Source organism: Cynara cardunculus, unplaced genomic scaffold (assembly GCF_001531365.2).
Source record: "Cynara cardunculus var. scolymus isolate 2C unplaced genomic scaffold, CcrdV1 Un_Scaffold_7107, whole genome shotgun sequence".
Lineage (NCBI taxonomy): Eukaryota > Viridiplantae > Streptophyta > Magnoliopsida > Asterales > Asteraceae > Cynara > Cynara cardunculus.
The window spans coordinates 9243-12164 of NW_020203348.1; the positions used below are offsets into that span (position 1 = coordinate 9243).

A 2922-nucleotide genomic window follows, 5' to 3' on the forward strand; every position below is an offset into this window, starting at 1 on the left:
GGATCCAAAGGTCAAAAGTGTCTGGAGGTCCCAAGTTCGGATCCAAGGAGGAATAAAAATTCCCTTGTAGACACGAAGGTTCAAATACGGTGACTCCAAGCTACCTGCAAATTGGGTGGTCACCCTGGTATTAGTCGGCTTGCATAGCGAGTTGGATATCCAGGTTAATCAAAAAAAAGTTCAGAGTTGTCCATCATTATGTCGCTTATCCATTGGGGGATCATGCCTATGAAAAAAGATTATTGATAATATCCAAACTCTGCGTATAATTATTCTGAATGGTCCAATTTCCAATTTTCCTTGTGAAATAATTGTTATCTAAGCCAAGCCTCTCATGGTTACCTAAGCTTAAGTTTCTTGAAAGTACCTGGCCATGCAATCTGTTCTTCGATAGTTTCAGTACTCTTATGTAAGAGAGATTTGTAAACAATCCACTTGATACTTCTCCCTAGAACTCATTACCAGATAAATCCAGTGTTCCTAATTCACTCAAATCACTAATTGAAGACGGGATAATACCATCTAAGGAATTTCTGGACAAATTTAAAATCYATATATTGGGAAGGAACATTCGTATATCACCTAAAATARTACCATTTATGTGATTTTCAKAAACATCCAACCATATCGTATTAGCATTCCTATATCATGACATACAAAATAATATGGCTAAGTGAGTCGTTCTTTAGATTGAGAGATTCCAGCATTGTATCATTTTTAATTAACCAATTTGGAAATTATATCACCAAGGAGTTGCGAGACAGGTCAAGTTCCTGTAACTTGTACTGATGAAGTAGAAACCTTGGAACAACACTTCTTTTAGGCTTATCTATGTTGCAACTAGATAGCATAAGAACTTTCAATTGGAACATTGGAGCCCGACCTATAGGCTCTTATGTTTCAACCTCAAATTTGTTATTTTAGGACATGAATCGAACTGCCTCAAGCTTAGTATGATTGGAGAACAAGTTGAATGAGAATGAGCCTTCATATCTATTATTACTAAAATCAACATACTCAAGAGACGTGAGGTTGGTAATCACTAGTGGCACAATTGTTCCCTTAGATCGATTTGAAGAGATATCCAACGGCTGAAGAGATGATAGCCTATTGAAACATTGAGGCTATTTTCCATCAAACATGTTGTGACTAAGATCCAATTCATGGAGGTTCTTCAACTCATATAAACCTGACACAAGAGAAGGAAAAGAAAACCTTTGAGACTAATGAAGACACTTGCATGATCATACAAAACCAGAAAGATCAGCTATGGGAGAATATAATGTTATAAAAAGTGTACACACAGATTTAGCTATAATATATAAACTCTCCAATTATACGGTTGTTTTAAACAATCCAAATGGTTAATCTTTGTATGCTTTAGATAACTTGCCGTGATCGACCGATGAGCCATTGAGGTCTTCGTCAAATCAGAGAAGCTCATGTCATGTTTACTCTTTATGATAGATGAAAGGTCTGCATACATCCCACACTCTACTTTATGTTGGGCCAGTTTAGTTTGGTTTTTAGATAAAATGCCACTTAGCAGGGTTTTTAGAGAAAAGACCTCTTCTTTCAGTATTCTTACCATATCCTTAACAAATGATTTGTGTTTGAGATTGTTCAAACATATATTTCAGATTTTACATTTCAATAAGTTACATAAACTACGAACCACCAATACATAAGTCAGTCTTTAAAAGATAAGAACAACAAATGATATGGGTATAAATATCACTGTATTCCAACTATTATATTTCAAAATTTTTGACCAACTGATCATATTAACTTTGAATTTATGAATGTCATTTGATTTTCAATTTAAAATTACAACAAACTATAAAATTTAGCATCAAGGAACGGAGAATAAAACAGAACATCAAACAACGATTTCCGTTTCGGGCTCTCAGGCTCTAGAAAGATGTTTTGCACAGTATTGTGCATAGGTATATTACTATTTTAATAAAAAGAAAGAGTAAAACTTGAAATTTGGGTAAATATGTAATGAGGCATAGAAAACAATTAATATATGCTGTAGTGAATACGGATATTAATTTCATAATACAAGTCATGTAGTCAATGATCAATTTCCATACATAAGTTTACTCTATTATTGACAACCACAACTTTAATTTGCTTTTCAAAAAGATAAGATAGCATAGCAGCATTACTCACTTCCAAAAGCATTCCTAAATTTCCAACAAAGTTCCAAAATCTCATTTATTTTAGGAACATTGCATAATAGACTCGTAGCTCCTTTTAAGTCAATAGTCATTTGAGTACATATATTCTTCATTGTCAGCCACTCCATCTACTTGCCTCTCCTTGTAAAGATAAGATGACTGAATTCGATTGATGTGTGTATCACTCAATATTTTCTTGACGTTACAACAAATTTTCAAGTTTTCATGTAAAATATCAGTTTTTTTAATTGTCATATAAATAAAACGATTTGTTAATTACATGTTAATAATATTTATGTATCAKATAGAAAATCTCACCAAATGTGGGTACGTTTTTACTAAAAATCCATGTGAAATAGTATGGACGAATAATACCTTGACATGTTTCATCAATCTATAACCACTTATCATCACGACAATAATCCTTGTCATAAAAAAAAATAAGGAGCATGTTCAAAAATAATATACTGTTTCGTCATTTAGGAATGTTTCAATCTATATATCTATTAAAAGAAGAACCAAGAGTATTAAGATGACATCATGAGAATTGAGTATTGAGGTGTTGATGAATTGTGGTTGAGTTTGAGATATCTCACATTGGTGAAAAATTGAAAGATTGAAATAAGAAGGTGTGTATAAGAAAAAAAAATGATGAGAGTCATTGTTTCAACTCATGAGGCTTGACTCATAAGATTCTCTTATTTTGATGACCTTATCTTTTTTAAAACAAATCTTATAT

At 32.6% G+C, this 2922-nt stretch overlaps 1 protein-coding gene across 1 annotated transcript; it reads right to left on the minus strand.

Moving 5' to 3' along the window:
• Window positions 1-226: 226 nt before the first annotated feature.
• LOC112504842 lies at window positions 227-737 on the minus strand (the record flags this gene model as incomplete). The annotated part of the gene is made up of 2 exons (XM_025108802.1): window positions 227-448; window positions 645-737. Coding segments are annotated over 2 exons (315 nt in total), but the record flags the coding sequence as incomplete, so codon positions are not given.
• Between the last annotated feature and the right edge of the window lie 2185 nt (window positions 738-2922).